Source organism: Dipteris shenzhenensis, chromosome 11, assembly GCF_047967505.1.
Source record: "Dipteris shenzhenensis isolate YYH24624 ecotype China chromosome 11, Dip_SZ_1.0, whole genome shotgun sequence".
In the NCBI taxonomy this organism is placed as follows: Eukaryota; Viridiplantae; Streptophyta; class Polypodiopsida; order Gleicheniales; family Dipteridaceae; genus Dipteris; species Dipteris shenzhenensis.
In genome coordinates this window covers 39,436,993-39,459,293 of record NC_141606.1, presented here as the reverse complement: position 1 = coordinate 39,459,293, position 22,301 = coordinate 39,436,993, and the positions used below count along the sequence as shown (strand labels likewise).

General features: G+C 44.0%; 1 protein-coding gene across 1 annotated transcript in view; it reads right to left on the bottom strand.

Annotated features, from left to right (window-relative positions):
- The window catches only part of LOC147897006 (short integuments 2, mitochondrial-like), a 55,471-nt gene that overhangs the window by 22,992 nt on the left and 10,178 nt on the right, over window positions 1-22,301 (bottom strand). The window contains exons 6-8 of the mRNA XM_087381419.1: window positions 3,938-4,008; window positions 3,763-3,859; window positions 3,242-3,483 (exon numbers count right to left, since the gene is read on the bottom strand). Coding sequence (XP_087237545.1) covers window positions 3,242-3,483; window positions 3,763-3,859; window positions 3,938-4,008 — 410 coding nt within the window. The remainder of the gene's footprint in view (window positions 1-3,241; window positions 3,484-3,762; window positions 3,860-3,937; window positions 4,009-22,301) is intronic.

Here is a 22,301-nt window from a genome sequence, read left to right as displayed (position 1 = left end):
GAAGAAATGAGAGAGAGAGAATTAAATCAGGTTAAATTCCATCACAACCCAACCTAGCCCTGAAAATTTTTTGATTTGTAAAAGAAGCAGAAAGAATCAATAACTAATGTGCTAACACAGGAAACAACTAATGTACTAACACAAGGAAAGAAAGATAAACCAACGAACATAAAGACACCAACACAAGCACAAGGAAACAATTATTATTATTATTTTGTAAACTGCTGGTTTTTGTTTTGTTTATTTCAAATTTTTAATAATAATAATGATAAATAAAATAAGCAAGTGGGAGAAAAAATATAAAAAACAAAATTATATTTATACTTACACATACACAAACACATATAGCAAAACTGAACTAAACAAGTATCTAAGAGTACCAGCATCACAAGAAACGTTTCGTCTGTTTCACAATTCCGATAGGTTTTGTTTTGTTTCGTTCTGTGTTGTCAGACGAAATGGATAGGTTTCGAAATGATACTTAGTATATTCAAGGATAATGGCAAATAAGATCTATAACACTCAATTTTAGAGTGAACAAAGAGGAATATAGGTCAAGACATCTAAAAAGGAGATTTGAAACTCCAACACATTCTTCAATTTTATTTCAAGCTTTCAATCTTGATTCTCAAGTTTCAACTTGAGATAAATCAATCTTTATGGATTGAAAAGCAGATGGATTCTAGAATCTAGATATATAAACATTGAATCACTGAAAAACGGAAAAATTTTGTTTAAAAAAATATTTCAGGATGCACTCCAAAAATAGAACAAATCTAAGAACTAAAAAGAAAAAGGGCTATGAAGCTCCCAACTTTGGATTTTGATTCTACAAAGCCGAAATTCCATAGATATAATGATTGTAATGAAGGACAAAACAAAATTCCTTTGTTACTTTTCTTGCATTATAGCACTTTCTACGAAGTAATAGAATTAAATACTAAATTGAGAGATGCATGCCCTTTTACTTGTGCAAAGACCAAGATTGACGTGGCATTTTCAGCCTCAACCATGATTATTTGCTAGCTCTTTTTGAGCTTTGGTTTTTCTCATGCATGACATATGTACTCCTGCATTGAGCTTGCTCCTGTGGTTTTCTTTCATACTTAATAGAAGTATTTTTCTGCCCCAAAAAAGAAAAAAAACAAGGCAGATTCAGTAATTCTAAGGTCCAAGAAACTACAAAAGCTCCATTAGCTGTGCAATCAAGTTCACAACTCTCAAGGATAAATTCCTCCACCAAGAGCGTTTGGATCTTTGTACATAAAATCTTTAAAGTTTGGAATGTCTTGGACAATGAATCTCCTAACCTGACTTAGTTTATGAAGAATGATTGGACCCTGGTAGATAACCTAGGGTTTAGCCCTCTGAGGTAAATCTGCAGCACCACCTCTAGCTCTCCTTTACCTCCTGGATGTAGGCCTAAGGATGAGGCTCTGCTGGGCCTTCCTGCTCCTCTGATGGCTGACCTGCTGGATGAATTATGAGGCCCCAAAGGGGCCCTTTTATAGGGGTTGATAGCCCCCTATTTCCACCGACCAGCCTAGGCCTGCTGGCTGACTTATCTGCCCCTCCAACCGACCCTACAAAGCCCCATTATTGGGATGTGGTCACTTGTTTTAGGGCTGTGTGCTGCCCGACCTGGTTGGCCAGCCAACCAGCCAACCTAGCCCCAGGGCATTTTGCCCATTAGCAGCCCTTCTTGTATGCAGGGGTCCAGCCCTTTGTTTGCCCATGACCGTCCCTGGTTGGCTGGCTCCAACCAGCCCTAACCAGGCCTGTCCTATGGCCGACCCCTTCAAGGCTTCCCCTGCCATATGCTGTGCTTTTTTTCCTGCCTCTAGAGCTCAAAGCAGCCACTAATCTGCTCCTAGACTTGCCTCTTCCAGTCACCTTATCCATAGTGCTGATCCACACTCCCAAATGGCTCCCATACATGCTGTGAGGTGCTGCCCATATGGCAGCCCCCTCTCTCTTTCTTCTCTAGGCATATCTTGCCCTAGGTCTCCCTCCCCCATGCTCTACTCATTTGGGAGCTTACAGATGGGGTTGTGACTTTTCCAACAAGCCTATTCCTGGTTGGGTGCCAGTTATTAGGGCTTCCATGCTAAAAAAGGGCCCCCAATGAGGGGGTCTATGCATTCAGTAGAAAGCCTTCAGCGAGCATAGTGATAGTAGCATATAGCCAACCCACTGAAACTCACACAGGCTGACATAGTGTACGAGGTGCCAGACAGAGGGAGAACTTGTTAGAAACATGGAGGGAGAAAGAAAGAGAGAGAGAGATAGACTAGGGAGTGGAGAGGTGATACTCACATGAAGACACAATGAAGGCTATCATTAATTCATCAAGTATGACATGACAAGTGAAGTACAATCATTATATAGGTTACTCACTCATACACTAGCACCAAGTGCATATGGGATAAGTCCCATAGTGACACGTGGTACTCACACATGACCCACACATGAACTAGTACTCCTAGTGCTACACACCAACACATCACACCACAATCTTTGGCTATGATATCTCCAACACCCCCCTTCAGAGCAAAGAGTGTGAGACCCAACACGCAAGGAGTAGACCAATTCCCTCCTCCACCGCAATACTGCAAAGAGCAGCTTGCGACCGGCAAGGTTTTAATACATATTTTGGCTGTTCTAGATGTTGTGCATTTTCCACTTTGACATCCAGACCATCAAGCTATATGCTTTTGGTTAGTTCCCAAAAAAAAACTTGCTACGTTCAAAAGACCCTCACGTACACATTCCATGACCTCCCACATGGTGGTGCACTGAGCCTACTTTTGTATCAGGGTTATGACCACTTTGAAGCCTTCTTTTCATACATATTTTGGCTGTTCTACATGTTGTGCATTTTCCAGTTTGACACCCAGAACATCACGTTATTTGCTTTTGAACAGTCCAAAAGAAAACTTGCTAGTTTCAAACGACACTCATGTACACATCCCATGACCTCCCATGATGAGGATGTTAAAAGAGTCTGATTCATTCGTAGACAAACTTTCTAGGTGTGAAGGATGCTAGGCCACATGCTTAAGTGAGCAATCCAGCTAAATTTTAAAAATGTTCTTTATAAGATCAGTATAACAGCACTTTGACAAGTCCATCAAATACCACGTGCACAACTGATGGAAAAAAATGTACCTATCAACTAAACAAGTTTTCAATGGAGTACGGTAGATAAATGAAGCCGGAGATTTCCAGATGCTGAAATTACCTGATCGAACCTTTCTTTCTTCTTTTGATTCTCCTTTTTCTGCTCCAAAAAGGCCTGCCTTTTTAGCTCCAACAAGGTCTTTGGTTTTGATTTTTCTTGATGTTTTTTATTTTCTGTCTCTAGCCTTTCTTTTGCTTCATCTATACTTTTCTTCCATCTCAAGGGAGCTTGGCGGCTGTTCAGCAATGCCAACAAAAAGCGTCCCAATCTTTCTTCCCCAACAACAGAGTCTTTTATTGCTCCTTCAGAACAGACAAGATTCAGAGATAAACAGCCAACATGATGTTAACCCCTTAAGACTTTGTACCCCATAGAAAACCATATTTAGAATGTCTATAAAAGACAATCTTCTATGTTGTACACCAGCTGTAATATGTCAAAAATAAGAACATCCGAAGGGCCATGAAAATTGTGAAACAACATATAAGAAATTTTAAGTGGTCAGTTTATTCACGTATCTGCTATTTTTCAGCCTGATCAAACTCAATAGTTAATATATGAGCGAACACCAAAATGAGCACCTGTTAGAGCAAGTTTCAAGCCGGTGTGGAGATCACTGATGTTTGGAACCAGCACCCCTGGTGTGTCCAGAACATAAATGCTTGGCTGATGGCCAATCTATCACCAATGCCACAAGTCAATTGTGCCTTGCAATGGCCAGTAAATCTCATCATCAGGCAGCTATAAAATAAATACCTTAAATCCCTGCATCATCTGGGTAACACCAGGCAATGGCCCTACGGTTGCTTTTTTCAGCTTCTCCTGAGCTAAACAGCAACAATGGTCAAAACTTTAGAGTTGTGCAACCAAGAATGACAGATTCAACCCCTCCACACATGCCATGAAGACCTTAAATAATGGTCAAAGACAGCCTTATAAAATCACCGAGTAAATTCATTGATAACCAAATACAGCACATACCTGCGAGCTCACAATACAATACACGTTTCTCAACTCTACATGAATAGAAGGAACATAGAATTGCAGGAAATCTATGAGAATCTTATGGGTCAAGCTGAGCTAACATGACCTCAGAAGGGTCGGTGGACATTTTCCTTTAAAGGACCAACTTTCGTATTATATTTTGTTGCGCTTCAAGCATATGGTTAAAGGAATCAATGTCAACGTCCTTGGTGAGGGCGAATTGACAATGACTAGATGGTTCTAAAGGTCAGTGGTCTAGGGGCATCAAATTATGTAATTGCCAAGGGGCAAATGGAATTTAATGGTACTCCAAGAGAGGGGTAAATGGTGCAGCAAGGATTGACCCTAGGATTGTTACATGTGGCATGTAGAATCATCTAGGGATTTGTGGGCTTTGTGAATAGCATGCAGGTGCAACACATGTGAAAGATGATGAATACAAGCTTGTTGTCACAGAGATTGGTTAGGTAGAACAATTGAGTGTCATAGCCCGTGATTTGCTTGAATTAAGTTGTGGTGTGTGATATTTGATATCAGAGCATCAAAGTGTTTGGCAATCATTGTGGTAGTCGATTTTGCATCACAAAAGCTGTGTATTCAAGGGAAAATCTTTCAAGGCACTAGTGAGGAGCATATCTGTACGACGCACTGTTTGCTCTATGTTTGTGCGATGACCACTAGGAGAGCAATTTGTTAGGTGCAAGCACCCGCGTTATCTACCGAAGTCTAGCGAACCCATGCCGAGATGGACGGGGGCGACAGCAATAGATGTTTTATTGAGTTTATGCAGGGTCAAATGTTATCCGTTTAGTCTCGACTATAATGCTCTAATTGGCCATCACATGGGTCGTGGGGTAGTAATTGGTTTAGCAACGCTCGTACTTAACCCATTTACTTAAAGCTTTGGTGTTCCGTGCGGATCGATAAAAAGATGCAACAACCTAACGTCACTGCATTCGGCCACTAGAAACGATCGACGAACACAGAGTGCTCCTGGATTTCACTCAAATCCTTTTGTTCCAAGAAGAAAAAAAAAGGTTCTCCTGTACGTTTGATTTATAGTCCAGATCTAGTGTTTAGGCAAGATTAAATAACTGGATTGGTTGGCTGCTCCAAAGGGACCCGAGTCAGTGTGAAATCGTAAAAGGAAAGGAGCTGGTCATTCGATTATCGGTCGTGATCAAGACAAAGTGACTAGGGGGCTTCCTTTCTTATTCTAAATCTCAGCTTGTTTGTGTTATAAATTTCCGCGTTCCTTTTAGTTTTCCTGGTTATCTGGGGTTGCAGGAAATTTCAGAGTATAGGAAAAATATCGGTGGTTTGCAGCTTACGGTTTTGCAGTTTGACATACGCTTGTATTGAGGAAGGTCTGAAGTATTTTATTAGCTTGAAGAGTTCAATTTAGTCAATGTTTGGATTTTTATTTTTTATTTTCTATTGTAAAGACACTCAACCAACCCAAGTAGGGTTAAACTTTTTAGACCTAAGATTTGATGGATAAAGGCAAAAGCTATAGCAATGGAGGTTGAAGAATATGCTTCAAGGGTGGATTCCATAGAATCGGGAGTCCAGCCGGCCTTGCAGGCGTCGCGCCCAAAGGCCCACACACTATCTGGTAGGATTGCTTTATTAGAGCATGCCTTACAACATAATATGGCTCAGCAAATGCAAGCAAATTTAGGGCAATCCAAGCTTAGAAAAATGGTTCACAGTATGTCTACTCGACCATCTCGTGAGAAAAAATGAAAAGCTCCAATGGAGCCTGAAACCAGTGTTCATACTGTCGAGCCTAGGAGGGCTAAGATACCTAATATTGCCAAATATAGGCCAAAAAAGTATTCTGGTCGGATGACTGACCACAGCTCTGATGTCATAGAAACCTGGTTGCACGAATGGGAAAAGGCCTTTCGCATTGTGAAATCAGAAATGACATGAAGAAAATCCGCGAGGCCACCCCTATGTTTAATGAGGCCGCGGATAGATGATGGATAAAATAACAAAGGGATGGAGTGGCATCCACTACTTGGGAGGGGTTCAAGAAAGAATTCAGAAAACACTTCTTGCCTCCTGACAAAGCATCCCGAGGATTAGTATAGAAACCTTCGCTAAAGAAATTTATTAGTGGTTGAATACACTGATAAATTTAGAGAATGTGTAATGAAAGTTTATGACCCTCTTGCATAAAAGATTTTATTTTGGGAGTGAATGATAGGACCAAGATGGAAGTTCGGACTAAGTATGTGAACACTCTCTGTGTAAGGCACCGTGCACTGATGATGTAATGCGACGTGAGGCTTAAAAAACAGCAAACTCCTTTGACATATATTCACCCCCCCTGTTTGTATTATTGTGAGCAATTTTCAGCCCACTCTCATTCTCGACCAAGGCAATAAAATGCCTGAAGCATGCAGAAACTTCAGATTTGGATTTCAATGCAAAAATCCAAGTATACCTGGTGAAGTCATCAATGAAAGTGACAAAATAATAGAATCCCCCAAGAGCTGCAACCCACATGGGTCCACAAACATCACTATGAACCAAATAAAGCTTGCGTGAGACACCAACTCTCCCATCCTTGGGAAATGCAGAACGGTGCATCTTACCAAGCAAATAAAGTTCACAAACATGCTTTGAAGGCATGTGCATTTTGGGAAGATCAACAACCATACCATCTTTATGTAGCTTCACCAAAGCCCCAAGGTTGAGGTGTCCAAACCTCTCATGCCACAAATGGGTATCTGCCATGGTGGCAGAATCAACAGCATAGGCATCTGCATCTGCAAGTCCAGCATCAGTCATAGCCATCAAGTCTGTATAGCCCTCTAGTCAATGCCCCAGTCAACAGCATGGTAAAGACATGTGTAGCCCTCTAGTCAATGTCCCAGTCAACAACATGGTAAAGACATGTGTAGCAATGTTAGCCACCTGCAATGTTAGCCAACTACTCTTTCAAATCCTTCACACTAGTAAGATAGGCATCCATATTACCACCCTCTTTAGCTTCAAGTCCTTCAACTATTTACGGAGATAGGCAACCCGCGCCTCATTCCGCACCTGATATAAGGATGCAAGCAAGTCCCACGCTTACTTTGCTGTCTTGCAAGACCACATATGAGGGATAATGACCCTTTTAACAGAAAGAGCAATCAAGGCATGTGCTTTGGCATCACGACCATCCCACTGAATTTGCTCCTGTGTAGAAGACAAAGTACCTGTAGTAGAAGATGCAGCTGCTCCAAAAGTAGCATTAAACCCATCAACACATGAGCCTGAAGCAATCCCTGTAGTACCAAAAGCAGGAGCTATAGCACCCAATGCTACATTACGTGTAGGCATGACCTTAGCCCCTGAAACAATGTTCCACAAATTCTTGGCAACCAAGACATGCCCCATCATATATGCCCACATGGGGTAGTTTGTGCCATCAAGCTTGTCCTCAGCCCCAAGCATCCCAAACAAATCATCCTTCTTGCTAGTCATGGTGCTGAAATTCAAGGCAAATGCACCAACTGGCAAGGCAAATAAGCGAAGGGCAAGCTCTCAAAATCAAAAGGTAAAACGTTGCTCAAGCTTCAAAGCTTTTCACTGCAAAAGACTCTGCTGTCTCAAGGTGTACTTGTTGCAAAAATTCCCCAAAAGGCAACACGAGGCCTTCCAAGGCAACACGGGGCCTTTCCAAAATGCAAATGAAGCTGAAATTGGAAAGAACCAATGCAACAAAGGCTTACCCAATGGTGTAGCTCAAAAATATAGCAAGGAAAAGGCTTCAGATGTGAGCAAAGGGTTTCACCCTTGAGGGAGAGATGAAAAAGACAGCAAATGGCAATTAGGGATGCCGAGAGAGGGCTGGAAATGAGAATTACAGCAATAGAAAGTGCTTCCATGAGGCGGAAAGCACTTTGAAATGAGAGGAGGATGATCCAATGGAGAGGAACTTGCAGTCCGAGGCAAGGGAAGGCCAAATGAGAAAGAAAGGGCTCAAGGAGAGGCCTCCGGATAACTTCAGCAAAGCTCCAAATGTCTTCTAGCACAAGCACGCACCGCGAGAAAGCACGGAAAGACCTTCGAAATGTTGGCACGAGCCTCGAGGCAGGTCAAGTCAGCTGCAAAAGTGTCAAATGAAGTCCCGTACAGCTTTAAATGCTGGCACAGCAGGTCCGTACAGTCATAAATGTGCTGTACAAAATCCGTACAAGTGATAAATGATGGTGAATCTGGCCGTACAGCCTCCGTACAACATTAATTGATGGTACAGATTCCCGTACAGCTTCAAAACTGCTCCGTACAGGCAGTACAGCATAGTAAATGCAGCCTCCGTACAATTGTGTATTGATGTACGAAATCCGTACAGCAGAAGAAAAACCACACGTGTGAACCCGCACAACCAAAAAATGGACAGAAATGCTCCGAAATGTGTCTCCCTTGGTGGTAGCTGCTCCAAAATGCAGTCTTCTCGCATCAAATGCAAGGTTTCCGCGACAGAAGTGCTTGGAGAGGCCTCAAACACTCACGGGTGTGTAGAAAACCAGCAAACCAGCAGAAAAGAGAGGTCCAAGGGCTGCCAAACAGGCTGAACAAGCTGCCGATGGCTATAGGAATGAATCCCCGACCTGCTCTCATACCACTATAGGCTAGGGCAAGCAATGGAAGCTCAAGAATGAAGGGGAGAAAACAAAAAACGAGTTGTTGTAATGAATTCACAAAAAAACGAGTTGTTGTAATGAATTGCTGCAAAAGCTAAGGGGAGAAGACAAAACAAGTTGTTGTAATGAATTGCTGCAAAAACTTAGTGAAGGCTCAAGGGGGAGCCTGTTGAGAGTTCACGCTCAACATCATGTGATCACCTGTGCATAGCACCATCATGTGATCATATGTGCATAGCACTAACCTTATAGAGTGCTATAAAGGAAAGGGTTAGATCCCCTAACCCTAACCCTAAATGGGTTTGTATATATTCTATTTTTTCAACTAAATCTAGTGTACAATTAGTCATTTGTGGTGTGCTCTCTAGCTATGCCCTCTCTCCTCATCTCCACTCTTCTCCTCTCCCCTCTTCATATTTTGTCATGGTATCAGAGCTCCCTTGCCTTCCGCCGAGGCATTGCGATTCGTGAGAGCATGAGAGAGATTGAGAGATTGAGTGCTTCCATCTTTTCATTCCGTTGATGAAAGGCATTTCCGTCCATTCCGTTCATCTCTGTGTGAGAGAGAGTTCTTTCGATTCATTCTTCAAGAGAAAGAGAGAAAGATTTCAGTTGTGAGTGTTGAAAGTTCATCTCTTTTGTGTGATTGTGAGATATTCAGCACCTTGCTAGAACTTGCGAGATCTGTTTTTTTTTCAAAGAGACAAAGAGAGAGTTGTTCTCATTTCTACTAGTTTGAAAGTTGTTCATTTCGAGAGAGACTTTTAGGTCTCTGTAGCTTTCAACTCATCAGCAAAGCCTCTCCAAGCTCCATCGACACAGCATCAAATAAACCTCAAAGCTCCTTCAACAAGGCTTCCTACAAGGCAGCTCCTGAGGCGTAGCTCATGCTGCAACGACCTAACGATTGCAATGACGACTAGCCCGGAAGCCCCAACGGCCAAAGGACCTGCTCCAATCAACGCAGCTCCGACGGGAGGCTCCTGGCTAATGTAAACGATCTTCATGGCGTTTTGAAGCACTTAGCTTCACCACCAGCATCTCTTGTAAGGCTACACCATCAACAAGCTGCCACCAAGACCATCAACAGATGCTCTCCACCTCTGCAGCGGACGCATAGCGGCCAAGGCACCCTTCAACACCTTGCAAACGGCTTCCACCAACGCCATCAGCAACTCCATACGATCTTCATAAGCCTCCTGCAAAGCATCTTCTACGACCTATGCCCATGCAACATAGCTCTAGCAACAGGATCGGCGAGCCTCCATGCACTAAGGCATAGTCTCCACTGCTACGCTCTCCAACAACTCCTCGCCTGACTACTCCATTCGTAGCTCCCTTGACGGACAGCCGCCCATGCAGCCCCAGCGCTCCTACTGCATACTTATCTACTAGCAAGCAAGCAAATTCCTCCAGAGGATATCTACAGAGCGAGACGCAAAGCCAAAGGTTAATCCTTTCGCAAAATAGCCCATCGAGTACTTGAATTAGTACCTTCAAACGATCGTTTGGAACAATGCAACACCAGGCAGGTCACGAGCTCACGGGTACTACAGACTGAATTGCCAATGACAGGCTCCTTCCATAGCCAAGCTCTGCCCTTCTACAAAGGCGGCCAATCTCCTACAACAGCTAACCAAGTGGCCCGTAGCTCAGTGGATCTACAACGACCCATCAACCTTCGTCCCTATAATTCCTACGTCCACAAGTCTGTTGATGGAATCTAATAGATTCCGTCTGCATTGGATTGTGGCCACTCATCCAAGGTTTGGCCACCCAAGCTCACCACACAACGGTTTGGTCACATTTGTGACACATGGCACCTTAGCCGAAACTGCCACGTCAGCAGTCTCGTGAGGCTGCCACATCATCAACTCACCTTATCCTGCCACGTTAGCTTATCTGCCATGTCATCTACCACGTCATCTGGCCACATCATCTACCATGTCATCCACCACGTCATCTACGTCATCATTGCCACGTCATCTACTGACATCATCATCTGTGTCACCTCAACAGTCCAACCTCAGCTGTCCAGTCAGCACTGACCTCTACAGGCACACACAGTGCTCCACAATCACGTCATGTGACCACTCCTGCCACCTCAGCACAGGGCTCCATTGGCACACCTCTTGCTAGACACAGTGCCACATCATCACTGCATGTGACCCACACTGACACATCATCATTGAGCACCATTTGCACTCCTTTTGCCCCTCCACCTAGATCAAGTCGTATCTCTTGATCTAGGAAGAATTTGAGGACGCTCCAAAAAGGAAAGTCGCTCGTTTTTTCGTGCTCTACGCACTCGTCACATCACGCGCACATTTCGATGCAAGTTACACTCACATTTGAGCCTCGCCGACAAAACCACTTCCTTCACGTACATTCGCCTCTACATCGACGCATCTAACCCAGCACTTAAAAACAACAAAAGAAAATGAATTATTTGTTGTTCTTTCATTGATTGACGGTTGGTATAGATCTAGATCAGAGTAGACTAGATCGCCATAGAGGGGACGCTTTGAATTTTTTCAAGTTACCAATCTAAGCCATGCCCGAAATTCCGGACTACTCGGAGTCAGTCCATACGCTCACATACGGTTTCACATCATTACATTACCTGAAACCTTACGTTCATCAATTCAGTGAGCAAACTTCAGAGAGTACAGAGGCATTGCAGATTGTTTCAGTCGGTAGATAGCACTTGATTTCACACACACATGCCACCATTGTAAAGCCTATTTGGCTATCTCACGACATTGTGCACATCATTTCAGCCTTGTAAAGCCTCTTGGCTATTCCTGGCATCATTACCACAAGCCTTGTAATACAGATCAGATTTTATATATTGCAGTTCCATCTTCACCGACGGTTCAGAGATTTCACTTGGCATAGTCAGTGTATTTGCAGTTGATTCATACAAAGATTTTCACAACACTTTTAAGTACATTTCTTGTACCATGTCTACGACTAGCAACCTCAATCTGGAGGCATCTGCTAAGTTAGACAACTCCAATTACAATACATGGAAATACCGAATGGAGACCATTCTTGTACTTCAAGACAAATGGGAGTATGTCGATGGGTCTGCACCTAGACCATTGGACGATCCAGCCACTAGTAGCTCTACTCCATCTGTTGTCACAACACCAGCAACGGGATCTATAGCTACACAAACAATTTTCGCACCTGTAGCAGATCCTGCCATTGCCCGAGCTCAAGCAGAATGGGATAAGAAAGACAAGTATGCCTATCACCTGATCAAGCAGAATGTGCAAGATGTCATGCTAGGACAGCTCAACACAATCAAGACATTGAAAGAAGCATGGGATATGTTCGCAGCTCTCTACGAGTCCAAGAACACATCCAGGATTCTCACACTGAGAAACCAAATTAACCAGAGTTCCCGCAACAACAGTGAAACCGGTCATGCTTATGTACTACGCATAAAAGACTACAACAATCAACTTGTAGCAGCAGGAGAGACTATGAACCCCGCAGAAATAGTTTAAGTCACTCTGAATGGACTAGGAGAGGGATACGAGAATCTAGTCCAGATTATTGCCATTCAACGGCAAATTCCGACACTAGAAGAACTTCAGTCCGTTCTACTTGGTGAAGAACTTAGGACTCAGGCAATTCAAGCACGTAAAGGTCATTTTGATGATCAGGCATTCACAGCTTCAGACAGAGGGAGAGGCAGATCATATCAAACAAGTGATCATCATTAGCAACAAAATCAAAGTCAAAATCAGCATCAGCATCATCCTCAGCAGCATCAAAATCAGCAAAGAGGAAATCATTCCAACCGAGGAAGATTTCAAGGACGAGGGAATGCATCCACCAACGTGTCAAACATTCAGTGCAACTACTGTCACAAGTTTGGACACTATGAAAGATTGCCGCAAGAAGCAATACTGTCATGTGCACGGATTGGTATCTGACGTGTACTAGGTACACAGAACTAGCTCAGGTTAGCCTGGGGAGGCTTAGAGCTAGGCAGGCTTGATTCTCGGGTTGAGTGGCAAGGGTACGAACTATTTATAGGTCTTCGCTATTTTTGGCGCCGGGGCCCGAGTCTATAAAAGAGGCCCAGGGGATTCAGTTCTCAGTGTGCAGTTGGGAGCAAGTCACGTTCCCAGATGCAAGGTCTGATCCTGGATTGAGTCGCGGACGCGCGCCTGCATCTTAGCGTACCCCAAGGCCCAGTGACAGATCCAGGGCTTCACAGCGCCACCTGGTGGTATGGGACACCAGGCTGGTTTGGATCTGATTGGGAGTTCGTGCCAGTAGCTCAGCTCGTGGCTCGGAGGGGACATCTTCTGATTCGGGATCACATCCCGTAGATGTCACAGTTGGGTGGTGAGCAGCCTGCTCAGTTCTGATGTTGTGTGTGGTTGTTTTGCAGATCAGGGGTTTCAGGAGTGCTGGGATGTGTCAGTTGGTATCAGAGCCAACTCCTGAGGTAGGAACTTCTGATGCGAGAACTTTTGACGAGTTTTCCTTCCAGGTATGCCCTAAATTTCGAAATCTGTTGCTGCGTTTTTGCTGGCTACCTAGGATAGAAGGGGTGGAGAGATATCTGGGAAAAGGAAGAAGAAAAGGAGAGAGAAAAATCGAGATCTCTGAAGGCCTGTGAGAGAAGGCTAGAGGAAGGGGAGAGAGAGCAGAAAAGCAGGAGAGAGGGGCGGAAAAGAGCAGCAAGGGAGGCCTGGAACAGGCGCCTGTGATGGTACGGAGTAGGCTGGGGCAAAGAGAGGCTCGTGAGCCTGCGCAACAGACTGTGTACAGCCTGCGCAACAGGCTGTGTACAGCCTGCGCAACAGGCTGCGTACAGCCTGCGCATAGGGCTGCGTGCAGCCTGCGCAGGGGGTGCTTTTTTCGAAAAAAGCACCCCTCCAAAGCTAGGGGGGCTTGGCCTTTTTTGGAAGCACAGCTTCCAAATAAGGCTGCCCTGCACCCTATATAGGTGGGGGCAGGGTACCAGCCTACCCACAAGCCAGCCTACAGCTTCGAGGCAGCACCTCGATTACAGCGCCAGCCTGCGTCAGCCGACCCTGCCTGCGCCAGCGCTGCCCTGCATCATGCAGTTTGCAGCATCCGTACCCTGCCAGCGTCAGCCTGCGACAGCCATCGTAGGCTCTGCATCAGCACCGTACGGAATTGTACGGAATACCTGCGTCAGCCTTGTTTCCACTGTTGCGAACCCTGTCTGTGCACCTGTACCTGCAGACTGTACGGACGCCGTACAGCCACGTCAGCAACTGTACGGCCTGCGTCAGCAGCCGTACAGCCACGTCAGCAGACCGTACAGCTACTCCAGCAGCACGCGCATACGGTTGCGGGTTCGGAGAGGTCTCGGGATTCGTGGGCTTCCGATTCGCCAGGTTCCAGCATCTCCTTCCGTCAGCATCTTTCAGGACGGTTTTCTTCTGCTCCATTCTCCTCTGTGCTTTGTTTCAGTCAGTTATTTCTCTCAGTTCGTATTCAAATCAGATTTCAGCCATGTCTGATGCTCCAAATCCCGAGTTCACCATGGGAGAGCAGGACTTGGATTACACTCCTGTGGGAGAGGAGGATCAGGGTCTCTATGACGACCTGATAACCAAAAAGGCCTTCAATGAATTTACGATTGCTCTTGATGGCAAATTCGAGCAGGTCAATGCTAATCAATCGGGGTTGACACAGCAACTCCAGGGGATACAAGCAACACTCACCCTTCTGACTAGTACTGTACAGGCACTCACGCATGTGGATGCCATGGCTTCAGTGCTAGGCCCGAATATAACTCCAGATCCTTTTCCGGGTGACCAAAAGTCAAGAACAAAGGAGGTAGTTGTATATGAGAACATCATATCATGCTTTAGCCTTCCCTTGGAAATAGTTATGATCAAGGAACTCATTTTGTTAATGAAACTATACAAATCCTTATGAGTGAGTTTTTTATCATTCATAGAGAATCTACTCCCTATTATCATAGAGCTAATAGCCAAGCCAAGAAACACCATGACATGCACGATAGAGGCCAATCGAAGTGATTGGAAGCATAAGTTGGCTACTGCATTATGGGCATATCGTATCGCATATAAAATTGCAACTAAAGTGGCAGGTACACTTCCAATTCCACCCCTATCCAGATGAGAAAAAGATCCAGCTTGCAGCAGGGTTTATGTCAGGTAAAGCCTTGCTATGGTGGAAAGAACTCCAGCCTAAGCCTGATACTTGGACAGATTTTGAGGGCATCTTCAAGAAGGAGTTCCTGAAGAAGGAGGATGACTACGATATCGTTGGCAAGCTCAAGGCCCTCGATATGTCAAAATTAAACTTGACCTTTGAAGTTTATCTTCAAAGATTTAGGGATCTGCAAACCAGGGCCACTAAAATGGATCCAGTGACCTTGTTAGGTTTCTTCGTGGATGGTTTGCCAGACTTCTACAAGTTGCAGATAAAGAACAACAAGTGCACAACGTTGCAGGAGGCCATGACATATGCACGCATATATGATGATACCATGGCCGGTACCAAGGCAACCACAGTTACCGATACGAGTGGAAAGAACAAACGCAAGTTCTTTCAGCATACGACTGGTATTGCGGAGACGAAGTCTACGGACAACGCCTCCAGGAAAAGCTTAACTCCAGCAAAGAATGGTAAAGCCCGTTTCCTTCGCACTCTGAGGCTCAAGAAAGAAGGACGATGCTTCTATTGCGAGGAGCAGGGCCACACAAAGAATGAGTGTCCTAAGCGGAAGAACCAAAAGTTGGTGCTAGGACCGAAGCTCCGGGCGGGTCCACGTACCGCAGCCAAGGGAGCAAACCAAGTCGCGATGACAGGTATTTCAGTAAATGTCATTACCTGCCCACTCTCTTGTAATTGTACTTTCAATACTTCGTTGTTTGGTTCCCATGAGCTTTTCCGAGTTTATGGAGAAGTTAGGGACCAACAGGTTCACATTCTTTTTTATCCGGGCAGCTCTCACAATTTTGTTAATTACAAATTTGTGCAGAAGATGGGGCTGTCCACAGTACCTAGCGACCACACCTATGAGGTGCAGCTTCCAGCTGGGAAGCAGTTTTGGGATCGCAAGGTTGAAGCGCTTCCTATCCGGATTCAGGCCTACACGGGAGCTCTTACATGTTATGTTATGCATCTGGAGCATGTAGACTTGTTGATCGGGATAGAGTGGTTTAAAACCCACAATATTCAGATCGGATGGACGGAGCATATGCTTTCTTTTGTAGATAAGGACACCCAATTTTGTATTCAGTGTGATAAAATTCCCCCTTCTCAGGGGCCTATTGTATCTGCGATGCAGCTTCGGAATATATTAAACAATTCTCATTATGATGTCTATCAGTGTGTTTTGATTCCACTTTCTTCATTTGTTGTTTCGGTAATTAACAAGAATGAATTAAGTGTGTTTGAACACCGAGAATTGAGAATGCTGTTAGATAATTTTAAGGACGTATTTCCAGCTCAACTGCCAGAAGGTTTACCTCCAGAACAGGCAGTAGATCATCACATAGACTTAGTCCCAGGGGCTCAACCTATCAGTGTAACACCTTATAGGATGAGCCAGGTAGAGGAGGATGAGTTAGCTTTACAGCTTCAGGATTACCTGAATATGGGCTGTATCCGCCCAAGTAAATCACCTTGGGGTGCACCTGTCCTCTTAAGAAAGAAGAAAGATTCTTCCTGGAGAATGTGTATAGATTATAAACGATTAAATAAAGTCACAATTAAGAACCGCTATCCTTTACCTCGTTCCGATGATTTGATAGACCGTTTGGCCGGAGCGAAGTATTTCACTAAGATTGATTTGCGTACGGGTTATCACCAAATCCGTATCTATGCTAAACACATAGATAGGACCGCATTCAGGACTAGGTATGGTCATTACGAGTTCCTCGTATTACCTTTTGGTTTGACCAATGCTCCTGCTACTTTTCAGCAGATGATGAACGATTTGTTCAGGGATTTTTTGGGCAAATTTGTTGTAGTGTTCTTAGATGATATCTTGGTATATAGTAAAACGCTTGAGGATCACATAGGACACCTCCGGGTTGTCTTAGTTGTTCTAAGACAGCATAAGCTTTATGCCAAGATGAGTAAATATGACTTCTTTATGAAGGAGATCATTTACTTAGGACACAAGATTTCTTCTGAAGGTATTAGCATTGATCTGGATCGTATCCAGAAGGTTTTAGAATGGCCTATCCCTCAGATGGTGAAACAACTTCGTTCTTTCCTAGGATTTACGGTATTTCTTCGGAAGTCCGTGCGTGATTATTCACATATCACGGCACCCTTGACCAACATATTGAAAGGTCGTGGACGCAGGTCTACCCAGCCGATCTCTTGGAATGATGCAATGAACAAGGCTTTTGAAACCTTGAAGTTTTCTATCAAGGAAGCACCCGTTCTTGCATTACCCGATCCTACCCGGCCTTATGTTTTGGAGGCCGATGCGAGTGATTATGCGATTGGGGCAGCTCTATTCCAAGAGGGCAGACCTGTAGCTTTCGAGAGTAAGAAGCTAGACGACACTCAGTATCGTTGGCCAACACTCGAGAAGGAACTTTATGCTGTAGTGTATGCTCTTAAGGTTTGGAGACACTACTTGTATGGTTCAAAGTTCCTTGTATTGACTGATCATCAGTCAATTAAGTATGTGTGTGATGGATCAAAATTGAGGGGAAGGAAAGCTAGATGGACAGAATTAATGCAGGATTTTGATTTCGAAATACGTTATCGTAAGGGTTCGTTGAATAGTGTGGCGGATGCCTTTAGTCGAGTTAAGTTTGTAAATGCTTTGTCATTTACGGAAATATCCTCAGACCTATTTCAATCCTTGAGAGGGCTATACGCAACTGATAGACATTTCAGTTCTTATTGGCAGAGAGTCCAGGATGGGAGCTCCATGGTTGACCAGGACTCAGGGATTGTGCCACCTAGGATACAGGCGGCGGGAGGTCAGTGGATGATTAGGAACGGCTTGCTGTTCCGGAATGGAAAGATTTGTGTGCTTGATGTTCTGGACCTTAAATCCAAGATTCTCTGGGAGTGTCATGATGCTCCTAGTGCGGGACATCCAGGTATACATAGGACTCTGTCTCTTGTGAAGCATACCTTTTATTGGCCTAAGATGCGTGCATTTATAGAGAACTATGTAGTAGGTTGCCGGATTTGTCAGGTTACTAAGGCTGAACGCCTTAGAAGCGCGGGCTTATTACAGCCTTTACAGATTCCAGGTAATAAATGGGAAAGTATTTCCATGGATTTTATTACTGGTTTGCCTCGAACGCGCAAGGGTCATGACTCTATTTGGGTCATAGTCGACCGTTTGACAAAAATGGCTAGATTCTTACCTACAAGAACAACTATTTCAGCTGTTCAGTTGGCTCACGAGTTTGTGGACCACTTGTTCAAGCTGTATGGTTTGCCATTTGACATAGTCAATGACAGGGACTCAAAGTTTACAAGTAACTTTTGGACACTTGTATTTGAGAAGTTGGAAACTACTCTAAGTATGAGTTCCTCGGATCATGCACAATCAGATGGCAGTACAGAGAAGGTCAACCAGTTGGTTGAAGACATGCTTCGGGCATATGTATCTAAGAGACAGTCTTCATGGGAAGATTATCTACCTATGATTGAGTTTGTTTCCAACAGTGCAAAGCATTCTAGTACAGGTTACAGTCCTTTTATGCTTATGTACGGGTTTCAACCTAAGTCACCAGTTATGGTTGGATTAACAGGCATTCAAAATGATGCTGCTAAGAATTTCTTGCTAGATATGCAGGAAATGTTGCAGTTTGCCAAGGAGTCTATTAGGAGTGCCCAAGATCGGGACAGATTTTATGCTAATAGACATCGTTCACCTAGAGAGTTCTCTGAAGGAACGATGGTATATTTGAGAATTCCGAAGGAATCCAAGAGCCTAAGTACTGGTTTGGTTCCGAAATTATCCCCCAGATACTGTGGTCCTTTCAAGGTCATTAAAAGAATTGGACCAGTTGCATATCGACTAGAATTGCCTCCTAATGTTAAAGTACATCCAGTCTTTCATGTCAGTAGACTGAAAGAAGTATTGGGTGCAGATGATCAACTTGTTTCTCCTCATGAGATTATAGAAGTTACAGATTTGACTTTTATTCCTCACGAACCTGAGTGTATTCTTGAATTTCGTGAAAGACAGATTCGAAATCGTACTATCACGGAATACAAGATTAAGTGGAAGGATCGTGTTGAGGAGGATGCAACATGGGAGACATTACAAAACCTCCAAAGAACATTTCCAGATTTCTTAGCGAACTCAGGAGTGAGTTCTTAGAGGAGGGGGAGTATGTCATGTGCACGGATTGGTATCTGACGTGTACTAGGTACACAGAACTAGCTCAGGTTAGCCTGGGGAGGCTTAGAGCTAGGCAAGCTTGATTCTCGGGTTGAGTGGCAAGGGTACGAACTATTTATAGGTCTTCGCTATTTTTGGTGCCGGGGCCCGAGTCTATAAAAGAGGCCCAGGGGGTTCAGTTCTCAGTGTGCAGTTGGGAGCAAGTCACGTTCCCAGATGCAAGGTCTGATCCTTGAGTCGCGGACGCGCGCCTGCATCTTAGCGTAGCCCAAGGCCCAGTGACAGATCCAGGGCTTCACAGCGCCACCTGGTGGTATGGGACACCAGGCTGGTTTGGATCTGATTGGGAGTTCGTGCCAGTAGCTCAGCTCGTGGCTCGGAGGGGACATCTTCTGATTCGGGATCACATCCCGTAGATGTCACGGTTGGGTGGTGAGCAGCCTGCTCAGTTCTGATGTTGTGTGTGGTTGTTTTGCAGATCAGGGGTTTCAGGAGTGTTGGGATGTGTCAAGTACGACCAAGGCGATCAATCCAGCAGTAATCGAGGGAATTTTTGAGGCAAAGAAAATCATCGTGGTGGACATTCTAGTCATAGTCATTTTGCAAATAAACATGGAAATATGTTTCTTACAAGCGAGGAAATGCATAGACTGATACAGTGTACCCAGACACTAATTACAATCCCAAAGAGGATTACAGCTATCAAGTCGACCAAGTGGAACAGGATCCTTGGTACATCGACAGCGGTGCATCATCTCACATGGCAAATCATCAGGAATGGTTCACAGAAATGAAGCCATTAGAAGGACAGAAAAATGTCATCTACACAGCAGACAATACACCGAATCCAGTTCAAGGGACAGGTATTATCCCTATGAACAATTTCACTAGTACGAAAGAATTGGTGAAAGATGTGCTCTATGTTCCGAGACTCAGCAAGAACCTCTTGTGAGTAGGTCAAATGACGGAACACAATTACAAAGTCATCTTCGACAGTGATGAATGAACTATCGAAGACAAATCCCAAAGATGTCAACTAGTAGCAAAAGGTGTCAAGGAAGGACACTTACACAGAATGCTAGCTACAGTACTAGATAAGCATGCCGTGTCAGCTTATGGCAATTGGGATTCCGAAGCTACAGTTTCTTGAAAAAGTTTGCGAAGCATGCTGCTTCGGCAAACAAAAGTGAACCAACTTTATTAGAAGTACCTCTCGTGCACGAGGTATTCTTGATTTGATACATACAGATGTATGGAGTTATGCCCAGACCCGTAGCATCAATGGTTCACTTTACTACTTGACTTTCATAGACGACTACAGCAGATATTGTTAGGTCTACTTTCTGAAAGAGAAATCTGAAGTGTTTTTCAGATTTCAAGAATTCAAAGCCATGGTAGAAAACCAGACAGACAGAAAGATCAACGCCATGAGATCAGATAGAGGAGGTGAATACATGTCTTCAACATTCATGAACTTTTGCATAAGTCACGGCATTCGAAGACAATTCACATGTGCAGATACTCCTCAGCAGAATGCAAGAGCTGAAAGGAAGAATGGGACTTTAGCAGATAGTGCTAGAGCAATGCTTAGTGAAAAGGATCTTCCGAATCAGTATTGGGCAGAAGCAATAGCTACAGCAAACTACTTGCTTAATCGGCTTCCTACCGAACCGATACAGGGAATGACTCTTTATGAAGCATTCACTGGACACAAGCCACACATTGGGCATCTACACATATTTGGTTGCATAGCATATGCCCACAGATGATCATCGCAGGAAATTGGATGTGAAGTCACGCAAATGCATCATGGTTGGCTACAGTGAAGAAAGCAAAGCATACAAATTGTATGATCCCATCAACCGCAAGGTCATTATCTCCAGAGATGTAATCTTTGATGAGGAATCAGAATGGAAAACCTCACCTACACAGGAGATAGAATCATCGACTTCACAGTCATCTACAGAACAGGTTGATGAAGAAGAGCAAGAATTGCCAGCAACACCTCAAGCAAAGCCACAGCAACTCAGACGGTCTACTAGGAAAAACAGACCTCCAGCCAGATTGACACATGCTCAAAAAGGCAAAGCAATTCAGGTGGAAACCACTAACTATGCTCTTATGACTACGATCATGGCTACAGAAGAGCCAGTGTACTTCGAAGACGCAGTAGACAAGCCAAAATGGCAAACTCCTATGAATGAAGAAATGGATGCTTTGTATAAGAATAATACTTGGGAATTATGCGGCCTTCCACCAGGAAAGAAGGCCATAGCAAACAAATTGGTATACAAAGTGAAGTACAATCCAAATGGCAGTATACAGAGATACAAAGCCAGACTAGTTGCAAAAGGATTTGCACAACAATATGGTCAGGACTATGATGAGACTTATGCTCCAGTAGCAAAGATGGATTCCATACGGTTCTTGATATCACTAGCGACACTCAACGGATGGAATGTGTATTAGCTTGATGTCAAGAATGCATTTCTCAATGGTTACCTAGACGAGGAAGTCTACATGCAACAACCAACAGGTTATGTTGAACCAAAAAAGGAGAATAAGGTTTGCCATCTCAAGAAAAGTCTACGGCTTAAAGCAAGCACCCAGAAGTTGGTACAGCAGAATTGACAAGTATTTTGCTGATCTGGGATACATGAAATCCAATGCAGATCATACACTCTACTACAAAGTTCAAGGGAAAGACATTACTATTGCACTTTTGTACGTAGATGATCTGATTGTGACAGGAAGCAAGGATAGCTTCATCAAAAAATTGAAACAAGACTTATCTGCAGAGTTCGACATGAAAGATCTTGGACTTATGCACTATCGTCTTGGAATTGAGTTCTGGAGAGATTCAGATAGCATATTCATGAGTCAGCTCAAGTATGTTAACAGTCTCCTGAAGAAGTTTCATATGGCAGATTGCAAGATTGCAGCCACTCCCATGGAACAAAGACTAAAGATTCAGAAAAGCCTACAGTCAATGACAGATACTACAAGCAGCTCATCGAATCTCTTATATATCTGACTATCACTCGGCCAAATATTTATTATGCAGTAAGCTCACTAGCACAGTTTATAGCAAATCCGAAACAGTCTCATTGGAATGCAACCAAAAGAGTCTTGAGAT